The 21,007-nt window shown below is 34.1% G+C and overlaps 1 protein-coding gene across 2 annotated transcripts in view; it reads right to left on the bottom strand.

Moving 5' to 3' along the window:
• The window catches only part of PLXDC2 (plexin domain containing 2), a 451,801-nt gene that overhangs the window by 123,159 nt on the left and 307,635 nt on the right, over positions 1-21,007 (bottom strand). For both annotated transcript variants that reach the window (XM_041765805.1, XM_041765806.1), the window contains 2 exons: positions 18,778-18,900; positions 7,635-7,753 (listed from right to left, as the gene is read on the bottom strand). In XM_041765805.1, coding sequence (XP_041621739.1) covers positions 7,635-7,753; positions 18,778-18,900 — 242 coding nt within the window. The remainder of the gene's footprint in view (positions 1-7,634; positions 7,754-18,777; positions 18,901-21,007) is intronic.

Genomic DNA, 21,007 nt, shown 5'->3' with positions numbered 1-21,007 from the left:
AAAGATTTCCCCCCACTGAATTAACAACTAGAGTTGGAGCTTCATATAAAATAATGAGGCTTATGTCTGTCTGGAGAACTCGGCTCAAGACAGTAAAACTATGGTGGGAACTTTATCTGGGCCTACAGCTAGATGAGGGAGCTTGCCCACACACGGTCTGAGAATAAAAACATAAGGGGAAAGGAGAGGAGATTCAGAAACTCCTTGGGCTTGGAAAGACATGAAGAATGCACAGGCCTTTCACCTCAGGGAAAGACAAAAGAGCTCTTTGGTCATGGAACATCAGAACAGGGAAACGGGATGTGGCCTGATTCAGGCAAAAGCAACCTCCCAATGACATCTTAGGGGTGAGAGGGAAGAAGGGTTTCAAGGAGAAAGTGTACCCATAAAGATCAAATACATTGCCAAGACAACATAACAGCTAGGGACGGAGCCAGCATTAGAACAAGCTCAACCTCAAGCAGACTCCACACTGAGCATGGAGCCCAGCTCAATCCCAGGACTCTGAGATCATGACCTGAGCTGAACTCAGGAGTTGGGCACTTAACCAACTGAGCCACCCAGGTGCTCCCAAGTTTCTGTTTCTGAAATTATTTATTCTAGGTAGCTCTTTCTCTCTCTCTTTCTTTCTTTTCTTTCTTTCTTTCTTTCTTTCTTTCTTTCTTTCTTTCTTTCTTTCTTTCTTTCTTTCTTTCTTTCTTTCCTTTTTTTCTTTCTACCCATGACATTTGTTATTAGAACATTATAAAGGGAAAACGGTTCAATTTGTCATTTTCTTAAACTGTGGAAAGTAAAAAGAAATGAAAACCTCAGGAGCTTTTACATGTGACATAACTAAAAAAATAAAATACATCCACAAATGCAAATGAATTAGATCCTAAATAAAGGCATGCAGACACAATTTTATATTTCATGTATTTAAAATAAAGAAACTATAATGTAAAATCATTAGTGTCTACAGCTTTTTTAGAATGATTTCTTGAGAGTTTATAATTAGCATTTTATGTCATCAGGGTTCTCTCAACCTTGTATCATAAATTTATGAAATAATTTTTTTGAATAAAAATATAAAAATATATGAATATATAATGTATAGGTATATATTTTACATATACATGTATTATCTATGTATTTATGTAATTCTACTGGCACAACTATAAAGGTTTTTGGATGCATATATATTATATAAACACATGTTCAACATTCTCACACATCGAGCAACAGCCATAAAGGCAAATAACTTCGTACCAATGGCAAATGGTTCATTGCTCAGTTCTTCTTGGCTTTCTCTTATTCTCTTGAATTATTTTTTCCATAAATTCCACAAGCTCAGCAAGTGTTCATCTTTCAATACTTCTAGGATGATCACCATGAATGAAGAATCATTACAGTTTAAATAAGAGAAATAGTCTTAAAAGAATTTTTAAAAATGCATTAAGGGTACCATTTAAACCTACACCAAATTGGCAATGGTGATTTATTAACTATGCATTCTTACATAGAAACAGTGGATGTCACACTAAGGTATACTAAGTTTAAATACTTTTTTAAAGATTTATTTATTTATTCATGAGAGACACAGAGAGAGGGGGAGAGAGGCAGAGACACAGGTAGAGGGAGAAGCAAGCTCCATGCAGGGAGCCCTATGTGGGACTCGATCCCGGGTCTCCAGGATCACGCCCTGGGCTGAAGGCCGCCCTAAACCTCTGAGCAACTGGGACTGCCCAAGTTTAAATACTTAAATGGTAAAATAGATTAGAAAGTGATTTTACTTAATAAACAATAAGGTTCGTCTATACCGACCTCCTCTAAAATTTGCTGAAGGAGATGGTAAGGTATTCAACCAAAAAAATGGATGGAATAGGCTGACTCCCAGGTAGGGTATACATTCTCTGTGCTTTCCCCCTGCTGACCTATAGAAGGATTACATGACTTATTAAATTGCATTGTCTGAAATTGATGACTAGCCTGTCCCTCTCATAAGCTGGTTAAAAGAAAATAACCAAATTAGCAAGAGAAACAAAAAGAATCACATCCTCCCCTACTTTGTATCTGAAGTAACAATAAATGCAACATATATTAGGAGAAATAATGCAATAAATTATTGGTATACTAGGAAAGACAGCATCAGGATTGTAAGAAACCTGATTTCAAATCCCTAATGTTTTGGAATGAAATCTGTGAATAGGTATGTTCCTTGTAACATTATGCATGGTCCCAAATTTTAGGTCTCTATCTACTGTAATCAAGCAAACAAGCATCATTATTCTATAGTAACTAAAAATAATAAAAAGAATATGGGTTCTAGGTCACAGCTGGATATTAACAGAATAGGAAATGGGAAAGTGATTTTCCAAATTCCATTGTCTAAAGAAGGGTGCATATTTTATTTTTATTTATTTATTTTTACCTGTGTACAGCCTCTTTCCATTTTTAAAAGATTAATAAAATAAATAAGATAAATGATATAGAAAGGCAAATCACTCTTATCTGTGCTCTCAAGGGAGTAGAGTTACAGTATAATAATGACTAGCCAGGAAAGACTTTCCAGAATATTGGAGTGAAGCAGTTTAGTCTTTTCTTTTCTTTTCTTTTCTTTTCTTTTCTTTTCTTTTCTTTTCTTTTCTTTTCTTTTTTCTTTTCTTTCTTTCTTTTTTAGATTTATTTATTTATTTATTTATTTATTTATTTATTTATTTATTTAAGAGACATTGAGCATGCATGAGAGAGAGACAATGAGGGGCAGGTGGGGGAGGAAGAGGTAGAGAAAAAATTAAGCAGACTCCATGCTGAGCACTATGCCTGACACAGGGTTCAGCAGGGGGCTCAATATCATAACCCTGAGATCAGGATTCTGAGATCACGACCTGAGCCAAAACTGAGTCAGATGCTTAATGTACCTGAATGTACCATCCGGGTGCTCCAAGTTTAGTTATTTCTTGAAAAAGTTATTTCTTGAAAAGTTATTTCTTGAAAAAGGCACCTGGGTGCCTCAGTAATTGAGAGTCTGCCTTTGGTTGAGTTGTGATCTCACGGTCCTGAGATGGGAGACATCAGGCTTCCTGCATAGAGCCCGCTTCTCCCTTTGCCTATGTCTCTCCATTTCTCTGTATGTCTCTCATGAATAAACAAATAAAATCTTAAAAAAGAAGAAGTTTGGAGGGAGGCAGTATGGTACAGTGATTATTAGACCTATAGGCACCAGAGTTATACTCCCTTGGATAAATCTTTGTTTAATAATTTTGGGAAAGTTACTGAACCTTTCTGGGTGTTTCGGGTTCTCTCCCTATGAGTGATAAAAACAACTACCTCTTTTTTTTTGGTGAGAATTATGAGATAAATTTTAAGCACTTAGGTCACTGCATGGCATATATGAAGAGCTCAATAAATGCTAGATTGTACCAAATTAGGAGATGGTTATTAAAAGTGAAGGGATTTCTGGTTATGGCAGACAAACTTGTAAAAGACCAATTCTCCTACTGAGATCAAGCAGGAAAGATAAATAACATATGGAAAGCACCTGTTGAAGGCAGCAGGCACTATCAAAGAGCAAAGATTTAAAAAGCCAAGATTCCAGAGAAAGGAAATCACAGAAGTAAATGCAATACCACTTTCCTGTCAAGGCATTTGGCAATTTACAGGCAAGATTTAGAGACTAAGAAACGGAGCAGAACTTCAGACAGTCTCATGGAGCTGAGGTGAAACAGGAGTTAAGGGCCATTAAGGCAACAGCTCCTATAGTAAAATCTGGGCTTGGGTGGAGATTCATGAAAGACTACTTTCTAAGAGTAAATGCTAACCAGTAATACACCAGTTTTTATAAGGACTGATGCTCAACTTTGAATGAGCTTAGCCCTCACAGTATTAAGTAACCTGTTCCATCCTACCTGCCAAACAGAAAAAGTAAACCCTCGCTGGAGGAAGGAAATATCAACCATAGCCTCAAAGTATCTTTTTAGTAATTTGTAAATAATGCCCAACATTTGATCAAAAATTACCTGGCATGCAAAGAGACGTGACCAATGAATGAAAATCTAGAGGAAAAGAAAAAGACAGATGATACAAACAGATCCACAGGAAACCTAGATATTAGTTATCAGCTATAAACTTTAAAAGAACTGTTATTAATATAGTTAGGAAATAGATGGCAAGATGGTTAATTTTATCAGGTAATTAAGTCTATAAACTTATGCCCAGGACACAAATGGATACTGTGAAATTGGAAAATACATTAAAGCAAACGGTAGGTAATCTGACAGAAAATTAAGAAAAAAAAAACAATATGCTTTTTGTGCTTTCACTTCATCCTAAGTAAACTGTAACTTTGAAGTGAACTGAGAGAAATAGCTGTGTAACAATAGGGAACCATAAATAAAATGGAATTTTAAACCTTTGGTTCAAGAATACAGAGCTACAACCTCAGGAGAGAGAACTTATTTATTTAGAGGAATCTGTGCCTCCACTGTTCCTCTCACCAGTATGGTTAGAAGAACACTGGGACTTTGGTGAAGGAACACTGAATGACACAAACAAATCTGTATTTATTCTTATTTTAAACAGCAGTAGTACTTTCCTGTCTCAATCTTGTTACAAGCAAGATTGTTATAAGTGCAAATGTATGTTCTAGTTTATTGGCCATTATTGACTGCAAAAAATTATGCTGTTGGAGAACTGACTATATGAGGAACGTGATGGACTTGAAGGTATCTGAGTGGATGAGGAGTTTGACACATTAAGAGTTACTAAAAGAAACATAATTATCTACTGGAATAAATCACTTGAGGGAAGTAAATATGAAATCTGTGTCAATAAGTTTATTCAATATATTACTACTTTTATTCTACAATTTAACCAAGTGCTCTATTGGTAGTTTTTGTATACTGCGGATTTTTTTCTTCTCACTCACATAAAATAAAATAAAACAGCTGTCATTAGCCAGTTAGAAGCAACTTGGCACAGGAAGAATTGTACTTAGTTCCCTATCTATAATGTTGGTTCTGTAAATTTAACCTGGGCAGGAAAACAAAATCACACTGTTTATTATGTCCTTATGATTTTGCTAGCGCTATAACTTAACCAGGAATACTTTGAATTTTATGAGATTATAATTGTGTAGTATATTAGAGTTAGATAAAAAGATTATTAAACACCAAACATTAACCAATATTTATTCTAAAAAATGAGAAATCGCGTTGTGAATTGTTATACACAACTCTAACAAGAAAGAAAAAAATAATGTTGAGGTATCTTGGGATCACCAAATTGAGCTTTTAGTCCTCGATTTGGCCTTAACTAGCTCCATGACCTCAAGCATGTCATTTAACCTTTCTGACACAGTCCGCTTAGCTATAAAGATAATTTTGTATGATCTAATTCCATAATTAAGCCATATACAGTTATTAAATACCTTCATGTGCCAGTGCCTTTATGAATATTAAGAATATAGGATATCGCTGAAGGACTGAAAACTATACTGTATATGAAAGCGCTTTGCCAAGGATAATACATTATGCAAACTTTTTAATGCTATTGTGATCATAAATGTTTTTCTAGAAATGTCAGAAGCATCTAGCTTTCTCCTTAAATGCCAGGGAACCCTTATTGTGTCAAATTTTACAAATAGGAATCTGCATCAGCAAAATAAAACGCATGACAATCATTGGGAAAAAATTAAGAGAGAGTATGAAATTACAAAAACTGCTTTCTAACTAGAACAGAGAAAGAACAATAAGGCAAATAATACAGTAATGACTTCTTTAGAACTCTGAGTTCAGAAGGACTAATGCTCAATAGATAATAGTCTGGGAATATAAAGAAAGTGTTAGAATTGTCTATCAGTATAATATTCCCCATGACAAGACAGGAAAACCATAGTGGAAACTTTCTCTTTAATTAAAATAAAGACAATTTTTTTTTTAAATACCAAACCACTACAAAGAAGGAATAAGAAAAATGAACTGCTACTCTGCAATGTGAGACATCCATTGAGAACAGTATAAATAAAGATGATGACTTTGATAATAAGACTAGAGAGACCACAATAAAAACACAAACTTCTGTTTTGAAATAGCCTACAGTTAGTGAGATTTAAGACTCTAGACTTACTGACTCTACTTCTCTCCAGAAACTTCACCATTGCTGGTTAAAATAGCTGAAAACTAACATTCTATAATGACTTTGCAGTCCCAGGATTATACTGGACTATTATGAAAACTAGAAATGAATGAGTCTCTTTGAACTATATTCCCCCAGCTGCCAAGTAAGGTGACATAAGAATATGATGGGATATGATATAAAAACATAGCTCTGGATAAAGAAGCACCAAGCAGACCAGATTCTATATTATATTCTATTTATATTTTTGCCCCAAGTAAGTGACTAATTCCACAGGGAAGAATTCTTCAAAGGAGTGGAAATATTTAAAATGATTGTAAGATTTCCAAAAGCTGACATAGTTAATTGAAATATAACTATCCCTCACTTTATAGAAAAGATGTATTTCAAAAGACTTGACCAAAGTGAATCATTTTAAATTGTCAACATCCTTTTAATAGTCAGGGATTTATTTGCTAACCAAAAATAGCCCTTCAAATGAGATACTGAGTCTGTTTTATTATAAATACTCATTAACCCATGGGTTAGTAATGCCCATCATCATTCACATTGTCAAAATTTCTTTCATACCAATTGACTGCCTAAAATATCACATCTACCATTCTTGGAATTTTATTCTTATATTTGTTTTCTTCCTCAAAAGTTCAGGTTGTCTAATAAGCTGTTGTTATATTGTCAATAGAGTTTTTAAACTAAACATGTTATTATTCTAATTTAGACATTCTGTAAATTTAAGGCTATAATTTAGTAAATTTCCATTGTTTGTGAATTTGGTAAAATGAAACAAACCATAAGTTTAAATTCCATTAATTTTTCTGCCACCTATCACACTAATTAATTTTGCCTATCAAGGGGCACCCAGTGGTTGAGCATCTGCCTTTAGTTCAGCCTGTGATCCCGGGGACCTGGGATCAAGTCCCACATCAGGCTCCCTCTGGGAAGCCTGCTTCTCCTTCTGCCTATGTCACTGCCTCTCTCTGTGTCTCTCATGAATAAATAAATAAAATATTTTAAAAATTTTTTGCCTATCACATTGAAATAAACATTGGCCAGAGGGATTGTGGTTCCTGATTTGCTTTATGTATTGGGTCACTGAGCCACATATGTTTTCTCATACACTAATACTTTTTTAATTAGAGTCAAAGTATGTCACAGAAATTGACAAGGCAAAAACAAAAAGTAAATATAAATAATCAGATGTAGAAGAGAAATCCTTCCAAGTTGGAAATATTTTTTCTTAGAGACATTTCTTAGATAATACCATCACGAAATAGTTGTCCAATAATTTTATGAATTCATCAGTCAGAATGCCAGTGATAGCAGAATACAAAACAAAACCCAAAGGATTAACAATCAGTGCTACCTAGTAGATTAAAAACATTTTTTGTATGAAGTAAAAGAAACCAAGACATGAGAAAATGATTTAAGGTTCATGATTGTAGAATGTCCCTTTTTGACACTTGGAGAAAAAGACAGAGGTCAAGATCAAGGGGAAAGGAAATCATTAATACATTACTTACTTCTTTGTATCCAAAGATGATACGTCCATCCATGAGGAGGGTTGCCTGGAATGTGAAGCTTCCCAGGTTGTAATTATCCTGGAGATGTACGTGGTCCCACTGGACAACAAGTGCTGTGCCTATAAACCCCATTGAAACAGAAGAAATGCATTGTTAAAAATATATCCATCAATTCTGGTTAGAGATTTCACAAAACTATGGATATAGTCTTCAAATCTAGCAGTTGTGCCACTTGGATTTTATATGGTTAATTGGAATTCTGTTATTGAAATAGTATTTGAGATAGTTTTAAACAATTGAGTATTCACTAAATACTTAGTAAAATCTAATCTCATACTGAGGTTAATATTGAGCCTAGTATGAGGGAATTTTGCCTTAGGAAGTCCATTAATGTTAATGGGTACTGTCTGTTTAAATTTCTATGAGCCACTTTCAAAACGCAGCCCAAGTGGATTGAATGAACTTCAAATACATTTGACAAATGCTAAGAAAGAAACGAACACATTTAGGAAAGATAGAATCACTTATAAAAGACCTGAAAATGTTTCTTCAATACGTGGAATTATATCCTTCCATGCTCAAAATTTTTTTTTCAACACTAATGGGAGTTTTTTTCTCTGGTGCCTTCATTTCTGTCTTTGTTGTATCGCTTCAAGGAGGCTGCAAGGCAGTTTAAAGGGCCCCAAGCAAAGATTTCTGAAGCCCCCTTGAAGTACATTGGGATGAATGAATCTTCAGTGCTCTGTATCGTATTCTGATGAGTTAATCTGCCAGAATTAACTATAAAACTATTAATATATAATGTGAACTGAAACCGTTTAATAGCCACCAATGAGAATTTTGTTTTAAATGACATTGTTTATATTCTTTTTTGTTTTTCCTGAAAGAAAAAATGGAGCAGCTAAGACTTTTGCTTAGCTCTAAGTATTGGATTTTTTGGTTGGTTAAAAAAATCATGTTTACATTCTGTGAAAAATGTTTTACAGAAATGAAAAATGTTGTACAGAAAATGAAATTCAGAGAACTAAGAGATAAACACCCAGGTCAGTAAACACCTGATTAAAAAAGGAAAAAAGAGCCAGGACTGTACAACAGAGAGTTCTGGGTTAGTGAAGATGTGGAGTTGCTGGGAGCAGTGTGCCCAGGGAGGTCATGCAAACTCCACACCTCTTCCCACATGTCTTGCCCTCTGCACTTCTTCCATCTGACTGCTCATGAAATAATCCTTGTACCTGATAATTGCTGTGAAACAGGATACTGGCTTCACTGTGTTTTTGAATTCAACATAATGGTGAGAACTTTTGACTAAGATGGTGACATAGGAGGCTTTAGATTTTCCCTCCTCCTCCCATGGACACACCCAATGTACACACAGAGCTACACACAAAGTAATTTCCTCTGAGAGAAATCTAAAAACTAGCCAAGTAACTGCTATAATTTGGCCAACTGAGAAAATATTCACATTGAAACTGCATGCATCTAGGTGCTATGACCCTCTCTGGAGCCCAAAAGAGCCAGAGGGCATTCCCCCACCTTCTTCCTTTTGTTCACTTTGACAATAAAAACAGGTCACCAATATCCTTCTGGAAAGGAGCTTGCACACTTCTAGCGCTTAGCCTTTGTTGCTGCCACCTGAGAGACAGGCCCCCAGATTACCTGGTTCTTATAGACAACTGGATTTGCATTTACAAGTCCCTCAGGCCAGTAGCAGACAAGGAAGCAACAGGTATGCCCATGATACTTGCCATGGCTATGCCCTCAGGGCTCAGTAGAGAGTGAGCAGGCAAAAATGCCTATTTCCTAATCTTTCTCTGGAAGGGAAGTAACTACATACTTTTCATGAGGGTCTGGTTTCTAATTAGTTCATTTAGTTGCTGTTATCCTTCCCAGAGCTCAAGAGACAATGACCCCTCCCACATCATCTCCCTCTGGCTAACCCCCAAAATAAAACCACGTTGCCAGTATCTACCTTGAAAAAAGCCTGTACACACAGCTAGTATCTCCACTTTTACAGCTGCCATCCAAAGTTTAGGCAGCCAAATCACTTTGCTCTGATAGTCAATGAGGCTAGTATTTATAATAGAGAATTATAAGAAATAAACAGTTTCTATATGGGTGAAGGAGCACCCCTTCATGGCAGTAGTGCAGAGAGACCAGGCAAAAATGCCTATTTCCCTGTTTCTCCCCAGAAGCACTTGACTGTATATTTTCTTAGCTGCTGCCTGAGGGTCTGGCTCCAGATAAACCTACATGTAGGTGCTGACTATGATCATTCCCTTTGAAATACTGATGCGTCCTGGTACACTCTCAACTTCTGGGAACCACTAGGAGCAAAAACAGTGTCAAGGACAATCATAGAGATTTGAGAGATGACTAGGAGCTTGGGCTAGGCTGACTGATATAGTTTGTGTCAGGACTGGAGGAGTTGGCTATTTTATCTAATGTGCAGAAACTAACAGAGTCAAGAAAAATGAAAAAAGGAAACGGAAAATATGTTAAAAAAATAACAAGATAATGTCCAGAAACCAGTCTTAATGAAATAGCTGTAAATTAATTTACCTGATTTTAAAATAGCAGTCATAAAGATGCTCATTGAGGTTACAAGAGCAATACATGAACAAAGTGAGAATTTCAACAAAGAAATAGAAAACATTAAAAAGTACTACATACAAATTAAAGAGATGAATACAATAGCTAACCTGAAAATTTTAATACAGTGGCTCAACAACAGACTAGATCAAGTAGAAGAAAAGAGCAATGCACTGAAGACAGGGCAGTGGAATTCATCCAAGCAAAAGCGAAAAGAAAAAAGGGTGAAGACAGATTAACGAATGTATGGGACACCATTAAGTGGACTGGTATTCATATCATAGGAATCCTAGGAGTACAAGAAGAAGGAGAAGAGAGCAAGAAGAAATAGGGAAGAGAGAAAGGAGGGGGAGAAAGAGAGAAAGAAAGGGGGGGAAAGCTTGATCAAAGGAATAATGGCTAAAAACTTCCCTAACCTAGAAAACATTCAGACATTCAGATCCAGGAAGCCACAAAATACCACATAAAATGAATTAAAGGAGACTAACCTTGATGACACTTTAATTAAACCATAACAAGTTGAAAACAAATAAAGAATCTTAAAACCAGCAAGAGAGGGCAGCCTGGGTGGCTCAGCGGTTTAGTGTTGCCTTCAGCGCAGGTGTGATCCTGGAGACCCCGGATCGAGTCCCACGTCAGGCTCCCTGCATGGAGCCTGCTTCTCCCTCTGCCTGTGTCTCTGCCTCTCTCTCTCTCTCTGTCTCTGTCTCTCACGAATAAATAAATAAAATATTTAAATTTAAAAAAAGCAGCAAGATAAAAGCAAGTTACTACTTACAAAGGAACCCCCATAAGACAATGAGAAGATTTTTCAGCAGAAACCTTGAAGGCCAGAGTGAATAGGATGAGATATTCAAAGTTTTGATAGAGAGGAAAAAACAGCCAACCAAGAATACTCTACCAAAAACAGTTGTCCTCCAGAATTAGCAGAGAAATACAGTTTTTCACACATGCAAAATCTAAAGGAATTCATCACCACTAGCCCAGTCTTATAAAAAGAATATTAAAGGGAGTTCTTTAAGCTGAAATGAAAGGAAATGAATAAGTAATATGAATTATAGGAATAGGAACTGTATAGATTTTGGAATTATATGAATAGGAATTATATGAAAATATAAAAGTCATTGGGAGTGACTATAGTTAAATTCAGAATACTCTAATATTGTAATGGTGATGGGTAAATCACTTATAACTCATGTATAAAGGTTAAAAGAGAAAAATATAAAAAATAACTATAATAATTTGTTAATGGATACACGATATAAAAAGCTATAAATTGGGACATCAAAAACATAGAATGTGGTATAAAAATAGGGAGCTTACGTATGAGTTTGAGTTAGTTGTTGGCTTAAAAATAGATATAAACATGTTTTATATAAGGTTCATGGTAACCACAAAACAAAAAACCATATTAAATACACAAAAGATAAAGTAGAAGGAATCTAAGCATTTAAGCATACAGCTACAGAAAATGATCAAGTCACAGAGGAAAAGAGCAAGAGAAGAAAGGAAAAAAGGAAATACAAAATAGCCAGAAAACAACTACTAGAATAACAACTGTAAATCCATACCAATTTATAGTTACTTTAAATGTAGATGGATTTAAATTCTCCAATCAAAATCATAGAGTGAAAAAAAAAAGACACAGAGTGGGTGAAGAGATAAAGATAATAAAAAAGACTGTTTTATATGCTGGTTATAAGAGGACACACTTTAGTTTTAAGGACATACATAGACTGAAAGTCAAATTATGGAAGACCATTTTCCATGCAAATGGAAACCAAAAGAAAGCAGAGGTAGACAGAATTATATCAGACATTATAGACTTTAAGCTAAAACCTGTAACAAGAGACAAACTAGGTTGTTATGTAATGATAAATGGGTCAATTCATCAAGAGGATATAACAATTATAAAAATTTATGCACCCATCAGAAAAGCAAAATATATAAAGCAAATATTAACAGATGTGAAGGCAGAAATAAACAGCAATGCAGTAACAGTAGGGAACTTCATATCCCACTTTCAACAATGGACAGATCATCCGGTCAGAAAATGAATATGGAAACATTGGGATTAAGCTACCTGTTAGACTAGATAGACCTAACAGAAATACACAGAATATGTCATACAATACTAGCAGAATATGCATTCTACTCAAGTGCACATGGGACATTCTCCAGGACAGATCATATGTTTGTGCACAGGACAAGTTGTAACAAATGTACAAAAATTAAAATTATATCATGCACATTTTTGACCAAAGTGATATGAAACTAGAAGTTAAAAGCAGAAGGAAAATGAAAATTCACAAATATGTGGAGATTAAAAAACATTTTTCCTGAATAATCAATGAGCAAAGAAGAAATCAAAAGAGAATTCCAAAAATATCTTGAGACAAATGAAAATGGAAACACATCATATCAAAATTTATGGGATGCAGCAAAAGCAATTCTAAGAGGAAAATGTATAGTCATAAATGCTTTTACTAAGAAAAAAAGATCTCAAAAAAAAAAACAACCTAACTTTACACCTTAAGGAACTAGAGAAAAGAAGAGCAAACTGAGCCCAAAGTTAGCAGAAAGAAGTAACAAAGATCACAGCAGTAATAAATGAAATGGAGACTAAAAAGAAAATAGAAAAAATCAATGAAATAAAGAACTGCTTTTTTAATATAAAAAATTGATGAAATTTTAACTAGATTAAGAAAAAAAGACTCAAAGTCAGAAATGAAAAAGGAGACATGACTACTGATAGCACAGAAGTATTAGGGATTATCAGAAACTACTGTGAACAATTATATGCCAACAAATTAGACAACTTATAAGAAATATATAAATTCGGGATCCCTGGGTGGCGCAGCGGTTTGGCGCCTGCCTTTGGCCCAGGGCGTGATCCTGGAGACCCGGGATCGAATCCCACATCAGGCTCCCAGTGCATGGAGCCTGCTTCTCCGTCTGCCTGTGTCTCTGCCTCTCTCTTTCTCTCTGTGTGACTATCATAAATTAAAAAAAAAAAAAAAATTAAAAAAAAAAAAAAAGAAATATATAAATTCCTAGAAACATACCACTAATCAAGACCGAATCATGATGAAATAGAAAACCTGAACAGACCAATTACTAGTAAGGAGATTGAATTAGTAATTAGGAAAAAAAGAAGTCCAGGATTAGATGGCCTCACTGGGGAGTTCTAGCAAACATTTAAAAAATGAATTAGTAGCAATCCTTTTTAAATTCTTCCAAAAAGTAGAAGGGAAAACACTTCTAAATTTATTTTACAAGGTCAGTATTGATACCAAAGCAGATGAGGACATTACAAGAAAAGAAACTTACAGAAAAATATCCCTGATGAACATAGATCCAAAAGTCCTCAACAAAGTATTAGCAAACCAAATTCAACAGTACATTAAAAGGATTATATACTATAATCAAGCTGGATTTATTCCCAGGTTGCAAAGATAGTTCAACATACACATAACAAGCAATGTGATACAACACAGTAATAAAATGAAGGATAAAATTATATAATTATCCAAATAGATGCAAAAAGAGCATGTAACAAAGATGCATGAACAGAATGCTTAACAAATTATATATAGAATGTGTCTTAACATAACAAAGTCCATGTATGATAAGCCTGTAGCTAACATTATTGTTTTTCTTTTTAAAAGATTTTATTTATTTATTTATTTATTTATTTATTCATTCATTCATTCATTCATTCATTCATGAGACACACACACAGAGAGAGAGAGAGAGAAAGAGGCAGAGACACAGGCAGAGGGAGAAGCAGGCTCCATGCAGGAAGCCCGATGTGGGACTAGATCCTGGGACTCCAGGATCACATACTGAGCAGAAGGCAGACGCTCAACCACTGAGCCACCCAGGCATCCCTGCTAACATTATTCTTAAGAGTGAAAAGTGGAAAGATTTTCCCCTGAGATCAGGAAAAAGACAAGGATGCCCACTCTCACTATTTTTATTCGACATTGTATTGGAAGTACTAGCCACAGAAATTAGTCAAGAAAAAGAAATAAAAAGAAATCCAAAGTGGAAAAAAAGAGGTAAAATTGCCTCTGTTTGCAGATGACACGAAATCATATACAGAAAACCCTAAAAACTCCACCAAAATCTATTAGAAATAAAAAAAAAAATCTATTAGAAATAATAAGCAAATTCAGTAAGTTGCAAGATACAAAATCAATATACAAAAATCAGTTGATTTTCTACAGACTAACAAAGAACCATCAATAAGAGAATTTAAGAAAAGAATGCTGCTTACAATGGGTTCAAAAACAATAAAATATTTAGGAATAAATTAAACAAGAATATGAAAGATCTGTATGTTGAAAACTACAAGATATTGATGATAGAAATTGAGGAGACACAAATACTGTAAAAATATTCCATATTCATTGACTGGAAGAATTAATATTGTTAAAATGTCATATCCTCCAAAGCAATCTACAGATTCAATGGAATCCTTACAAAAATTCTAATAACATTTTTCATCTATATAAAACAGAATCCTAAAATTTGTATGGAAACCTGAAAGATTCCAAATAGCTAAGCAATTTTGAAAAAGAAAAACAAAACTGATACCATCACACTTCCTGATTTCAAAACTTTAGTAATCATGACAGTATGGTATTGGCATAACAAGACACCTAGATCAACAGAACATGATAGCCCAGAAATAAACCTGTTTGTAAGTGGTCAATTAATTTTAAATAAAGAAGCCAAGAATATACCAATGGGGAAAGGATAGTGTCTTCAATAAGTTGCGTTGGGAAAAGGGGATAGCCACATGCAAAAAAATGAAACTGAATCCCTAAATCACTATACACAAAAATAAACTCAAAATGGATTTAAAACTTGATTGTAAGACCTGCAACAACAAAACTCCTAGAAAAAAAAAAAACAAAGGTTAAGCTCCTTGGTATGTATCGGTAATTATTCTTTTTTTTATTTGACACCAAAAGTAAGGCAACAAGAGCAAAAATAACATGTTGGACTATGTCAAACAAAAAGTCTGTACAACAAAGGAAACCAACAAAATGAAAAGGCAGCCTATGGAATGGGAAAAAAGTATTTGCAGACCACATATCCAATAACATGTTAATATTCAAAATATACAACGAGCTGATATAAGTAAGTAGTAAACAAAGAAAAAATGGGCAAAGGACCTAAGCAGCTATTTTTATAAAGATGATAAATAAATGGCCAACAGGTATGTGAGAAGGTGCTCAACAACACCAGTCATGAAGGGAATACAAATCAAAAACACAATGAGATATCCCCTCACACCTGTTATGCTGTCTGTTGTCCAAAAGAGAAGAGATAATAAATGCTAGAGAGGATGTGGAGAACAGGAAAACCATCCATGTAGTGTGCTGGAAATGTAAATCGGCATGGTCACTATGGAGGACAGTATGGAGGTTCCTCAAGAAACTAGAAATAGAACTACAGTAGGATCTAAGAATCCCACCACAGGGTATATACTGAAGGAAACAAAATCAATTCTCAAAGAGATCTCTGTACTTTCTTGTTCATTGCAGCATTACACGTACTACCCAAATATGGAAACAACCTAATTGTTTATCTACAGATGAATAGATCACACACACACACACACAGAGGAATATCATTCAGCCTTAAAAAGAGTGAAATTGTGCCTCTGTGACAACATACATGAATCTGGGGAGCTTTATGCTAAATAGATTTTAGAGTATTGGTTCCCAGGACCTAGGGGATGAAGAAAATAGGTAGAGGTTGGTGAAAGCGCACAAATTTTAATTTATACTACAAATAAGGTCTGAAGCTCCAATATATAACATGGTAACTATAGCTTCTAATCCTGAAATTTTCAGAGAGTAAAACAAATGTTCTAGCCAGGAAAAAAAAAAAAGGTAAATATGTGAAATGATGAATGCGTTAATTAACTTCACAGTGGGAATCCTGTTGCAATGTATACATATGTCAAATTATTACCTTGTATGACTGACAACTCTACACCTTTTCTTTCACTGTCAGCACAAAATCTAGTGACTCTGTTCTTTATCTCAAAGATGAAGTTGTTATTTAAACTCATATATCACATGCGTTCCTACACCATACTATGTGCTTATTGGAACTAAGCAGTTGGAACTGAGCATCCCTGTGGTGTTTACTGAACCATAATCAAGTTATCTGATCAGTAATGGATGGCGGTTTTCATTTCCAAAATAAACAGGCAAGTAGGATGAACTGGTGCCACTTTAGGTCACTGTCAATTCCAAATTTTCTGATTCTATGCCCAGACTTCTGATCATTAGCAAGATTTATACTTTCTAATTAGCTATTTATAAATCATCAAATTATTTTTCTATGAATTTTTTTATAACTTTACTAGTTTTCATGCATTACTATTCTGTGGCTCACTTAGATTTCACTGATCATCTAGGCTGCCTATAACATCTGGAAGCATCACCTCATTTTTAAAATCTAATGTCTTAATATTTATAGAAATATACTGGAAGCAGTTTTATGAACTGCTGCTGTCTCTTTTAGAGAAATTTTGCTTTCCTAAAATGTTGAATTTCCTGTCCTTAAGCATTATTTCAAGGATACTAACTAATCAAAGTTGGAAATATTTCCATAAGTTGGTACTGTGTAAAAGGACTTTGTGAGTAGCCTTATAATATTTCAAAAGTGTTTCATTCACTTAATTAAATAAAAACAATAAACTACAGTTTTTACTGTCATATAGTGGGAACTCAATACTTCCATTAGTCATTACACAGAAATATTTATTCAATAAAGCAAAATGCATTAAGTCCTGTGTATTTTTACAGTTTTCAGAATTAAAAACTACCCTACATATTTAATATTTAAAAATTTATTCAAAAAATTATTCATTCACTGAATAATTATAGAAGACCTACTGTGTATTGAGTTCCTCTGTCAGGTACTGAAGATAAAATGATTTCTCATAGTCATAATCCTTGTGTTCAGAGAATTTAGTGTCCAGTTGGAGTAGCATACTTCAATTTAAAAAAATCATTCATATTAAAGTAACATTCAAATGTTAAGAGCTACCTAGGAATGTGGTATACGAGAGAGTATATGGAGGGAGAGACAAGAGACTTATTTATTATGCTTTATGATTTTGATGCTAATATTATGAAATCTCTGTCATCAGAATCCTGTGCCCATGAGTGTTTGTCTCCAACATCACCTAGTAAGTGACAGCACTCAGAAAAGAATCAACTTTCATCACATCGTTTCCTATTTACCAAAGTCATTGTCAAGAAGGTTATGGCAATAAGCTTCAGGGAAGTTTCTGGCTGTAGTTCTGTCTCAAGTACCCTTACAATTTATTCATACATCCTTGGCATTAGCATCTCATTATTTTTTTTAAGAGGATAGAATATAATAGTTCTTAAAATAATAGGAAAGGGTACTTACTATGGCTAACATTTGCAGTTATTTAATACTGGAACATGCTCTAGTGTCATTCATGTTGTTTGGAATGTGTTTCTCTGAGTGTATATCTAACTATGTTTAGCTTCCTATTTCATTTGCTATTGTGACCTGTATAAGGGCTTCATCACACTGGTCGAAAGATTACTTTTAGCAAAAATGATCACATTTCCCCAATGCTACTCTGACTATTAAGTCTATACCACCCACTACTGAATTTCTTTCTTGGTCTTTGAGGTAAGAGTAGAAATAACTGTTCACACCAAATAGTTCCATTATTTTAAAAGATGAAATTGTCATTTGGGCAAATAAATACTACTTCTGTATTATAGAGTACAGAAATTTGTCTCTTTATTTTTTCAAAACAAACTTTTCTTTGCCTATTTTCTCTACCAAAGTTACAGACTTTCATATGGTACAGACATGAAAATACATTTATCTTCACAACCTTAAAATTTTACTTAGATTTGAATAGCATTTTGTCATATAGTCCAGGTTTTCTCTATCTTATATGTCCCAAAAAGACATAACAGGGATATACTGTTGTCAGTATACTTGATAAACCTTGGTAGGCTCTATTTTCTATTTTAAAGTCGAAGAACTTGATTTTTGTAAGTGCATTTTAATCATCCACTACATTATTTTTTTAAAAGGTGTATTTATCCTATGGTTTATATGGTTCATAAGTTTTAGAAACTTAATATCAGTGTATTATGCCTCTTACCCCTATTTGAAGATAACAAATTGTCCTTTTTAAATATTTTTAACACTCATGACTTACTGCAAATAGCATCAAATAAATGTATCAGCTTTGTTTGCGATGTCGTTTACAGCAACTCATTTATTATAATGCCTACCAGGTGTTAATAAACAATTGTTCAATGAACAAATGAGTGAACAAATAAACGAGTGACTTTTGAACACATATTTCAATATACATATTAGAGTTACAGTGTAATATTTGTCATCACAAGATATTTGCATTAAGCATTTTATAATCCAGCTTACCAAAAAAGGTTACAAAATATTAATATGAATCTGATGATCAATGTTTAAAATTACACATTCAGTAAGGAATAGGCTACCCAATACATACCATTATCAAAATATCTGACTGTTGAATTTCTGGATACACTGGGATCAAAATTTGCCATTAAAGGTGCTATGTACTGTGTGGCTGTTAGCATTCGATGTACAACTTCTCCGGTGTATATGAAACCTGTCATTGCAAAAACAGGAAATATGTTAAGGAAAATCCCAGATAAAATTTTAATTATAATACCTCCAACTTAATTGTAGTCACATTTTGAAAATAAATATATAGTAGCTACAAAAAGGAACATAATTAATGTCTTAATGTGCAATCAACAATAGTCAGGTCTGGATTAAGTGACAAAAGTCTCATAATTCTGTAGTACCTCACAGGCTGGTAAATCAGAAATCTAGAATGTGTACAATTTTAATTGTGGGAAAAGTGGCTATTTTCTGGAAGAGATTATTAGGCTAAAAACCCTACTAGAGTATGGTAAGTAATTCAAATATTCAATCTGCCATTATTAATCTCTTGTTATTTTAACACTTGCTGAACATGCAAGTCCTTTTTACAAATGAATGCATCTTCATGATGTTTAATTGCATTTTCATGAAGTTTAATTGCATTTCCTCAACTGTAATCTCAGTTTGAGTCATTTTAGAATCCGCACATGGATACCTTTAACACTAAAATGCAGAAAATGTTCTGGACTTTACTTTCAAAATTGAAAGAATGTTAAACACCCATGGGAAAAGCTTGTACATTTCTGAGTTTTAATAAAAGTAGCATTATATCAAGAAGAAAAATATTACATGTTGCATATAAAATGGCAAAACATTGATAATGCACAAATGCCTCTCTGTTTAGAGCGTTATCAATTGCAGCCTATTCTAGTGGTTGGATAACGAGAGAGAATTAACTATAAAGAACTTCATATTGAATTAACTTTCAATAGTTCCTATGTTACAACCCTATTCACTTCCAATTAGCTACACTGGCTTTATTTATTTTGTGGATTATCCATAGAAAATTGTTAATCCCGCACTGGCTTCTTGCCTCCAAAGTCTTTAGTTTTCTAAAAGGAGAGTCAGCTCAGAGAATGATAACTAATTTTAATATTAATCTAAGAAATGCAAAATTAGGGCAGCCCGGGTGGCTCAGCGGTTTAGCGCCGCCTTCAGCCCAGGGCCTGAACCTGGAGGCCTGGGATCAAGTCCCAAGTTGGGCTCCCTGCATGGGGCCTGGTTCTCCCTCTGCCTGTGTCTCTGCCTCTCTCTCTCTCTCTCTCTCTCTGTGTGTGTGTGTGCGTGTGTGTGTGTGTGACTCTCATGAATAAATAAATAAATTCTTTTAAAAATGCAAAATTAATAACGTATATGTAAACAGGCACACACACATGCACACACACACTCAATACTATAAAATAAAACCCAAAACAAATTATTTGTGATAATGCAATTGTAATGTAATGTTTAGGCAATCACAGGCTTACTAAACACCTAGGACTACTATAGATCATTTTTCTATTTTCATAAGAATTAATGAATAAAAGAAGCAAGATTTTTAAAAACCACAAAATTGTGGTAAAGCTTCTGTGACCTTACTTTATGGTCTGAATAAAGCTTTCATTGGTGTATTGTGGTCTTATAATTTCAAATTTTCAGTTATAGTTTATAGGTAAGTTATTAGAAATTTAAATCTGCAGTTATTTACTTTGAAATGAATTTCTTTCTTTTTTTAGCAGTGTCTTCTTTCCCTTGATTTGCTTTTCATTTTTCATCAAGGGCATAATTGAATTTTACCTATTCACCTTTAAAAGTATATTTTTTAACTAGTGAAATCTTTACCATGTATTTTAATCATTGATTATATCTTGTTTCTCAAATGCCAAGTAATATCTTTTAAGATAAATTCCCTATATCTTGGAGCAGAATTTTGTACATTTGCAATTTCACATAGCTCAGGTGTACTAAAAGATAGTAAGATCGGGTGATAAAGTCACTGTTTTTATTTTATTTCCCTGTAAATTTTCAGAATCACCATCAATGTTCAAAGCCAATTATTACATCCTTAAAATTATCAAGATGAAGAATATTTTTCAGGACCTACGATTTATTTTTCTTCTCTCATCAGCATGCCTTTATAATTTCACCATTAAGGTGGCTACAAAAATCCTGTAAGGAAAAGATTAAATTATACTCTGAGAATGTTCTGTAAGGGACCATGGCTCTGGATAGTTATTTCTCTATTCTCCATGTACTAACAGAAGAAATTTCATTTGATTTAAAGAAGA

The sequence above is a fragment of the Vulpes lagopus genome, chromosome 8 (assembly GCF_018345385.1).
Source record: "Vulpes lagopus strain Blue_001 chromosome 8, ASM1834538v1, whole genome shotgun sequence".
Classification (NCBI taxonomy): domain Eukaryota; kingdom Metazoa; phylum Chordata; class Mammalia; order Carnivora; family Canidae; genus Vulpes; species Vulpes lagopus.
This window is presented reverse-complemented; position numbering and strand designations above follow the sequence as displayed.